General features: G+C 64.7%; 1 protein-coding gene; it reads right to left on the bottom strand.

The window, feature by feature from the left end:
- Positions 1–344: 344 nt before the first annotated feature.
- CHC_T00005841001 (hypothetical protein) lies at positions 345–876 on the bottom strand. XM_005717460.1 is given in 3 exon segments: positions 345–435; positions 436–467; positions 606–876. 2 exon segments carry the CDS (start codon positions 874–876, stop codon positions 436–438), a joined length of 303 nt encoding a protein of 100 aa, XP_005717517.1. The 3' UTR covers positions 345–435.
- Between the last annotated feature and the right edge of the window lie 253 nt (positions 877–1,129).

Raw genomic sequence — 1,129 nt, 5'->3', positions numbered from 1 at the left:
CGGCGACGCTGGCGCGGCGCTACGAGCGCGTGCGCAAGGAGCTGCGCGCGGGGCTGGTGCGCGACGCCGCGTGCGGCCGCCCCGTGCTGGAGCCGTCCGACCCGTCGTCGTCCGAGGCCCGTTGGAACATGCTCTGCACGCCGGACCGCCCGGGCGCCGCGTGCCACGCCGACGCCGCGTTCGGCGACGGCGGCGGACGCGGCAGCGCGTCCATGACGGATGCTACGGAGAACGGCAGCTGCGCACGCACGCGCGACGGAAAAGACCGCAGGGAGAAGAGGGAGGACGAGTTCTGGCACGCGTGCTGCCTCAATATGCCGCTGGTTAGGGCCTTGTTTGGAAAGTAGCGGGCCCGTACGGTGGCGCGGTCTCTTTATCGTTGCTTACATAATTCCATTGTTAAACATGATACGCTCGCACGCTCGCACCCTTGCCTCATTGCATCGGAGGTTGTGGGATGCCAAAGTCTACGCAAATTTCGATAAAACGCAAACACCAGGGTCAGTGAGTCAGTCAGTGAGTGAGTCCGTGAGTGAGTCAGTACCATGCCATGCCCAGCCGTCAGCGCACGCAAACTACCGCCCCTTTTCAAACAGCGCACGTACCCTTTGTCAAACTCCCCATCTTCTCCTTCATATACTCCGAGCTCTTGCCGTGCGCAGCAATGACGCCCTCAGTAACAGCCTTAGACACCTCATCGCTGCCCATGGCCACGAGCTCATCCGACACGGTCACACTCACGGGCACCTGCTGCGCGGTCATCACCACGGTGACCTGCCCGTCGCGCACGGACGCCTCGATCTCGGTGTTCTTGAGCTGCTCCTGCAGATCCTTTGCGACCGACGTGAACTCCTGCGCCTTCTTCATAGCGTCCATGATATTGCCGAGCCCTGTTTCCGCCGCGTGCAAGCGCACCGCGCGTCGTCTCTGTCAGAATGTGCGTGCGCGCGGGGGACACTTATCAGCGGCGAGTCGCTGGGGGGGGGGGCCGTGACGCGCCAACTTACCCAGCCCGGCGAGCGGGTTCTTCTTCTTATCGTCTGCCATCATGGCGACGCGCGGCGGCGGCCGCGCGCTGCAGGCGTGGCGCCACGCGAGCCCCGCGCGCGCGGGCAACGGCTAAGTGGCG

This window comes from Chondrus crispus, genomic scaffold, assembly GCF_000350225.1.
Source record: "Chondrus crispus Stackhouse genomic scaffold, scaffold_318, whole genome shotgun sequence".
NCBI lineage: Eukaryota > Rhodophyta > Florideophyceae > Gigartinales > Gigartinaceae > Chondrus > Chondrus crispus.
Note: the sequence above shows the minus strand (reverse complement) of the source record. Positions and strands in the feature narration are given on the sequence as shown.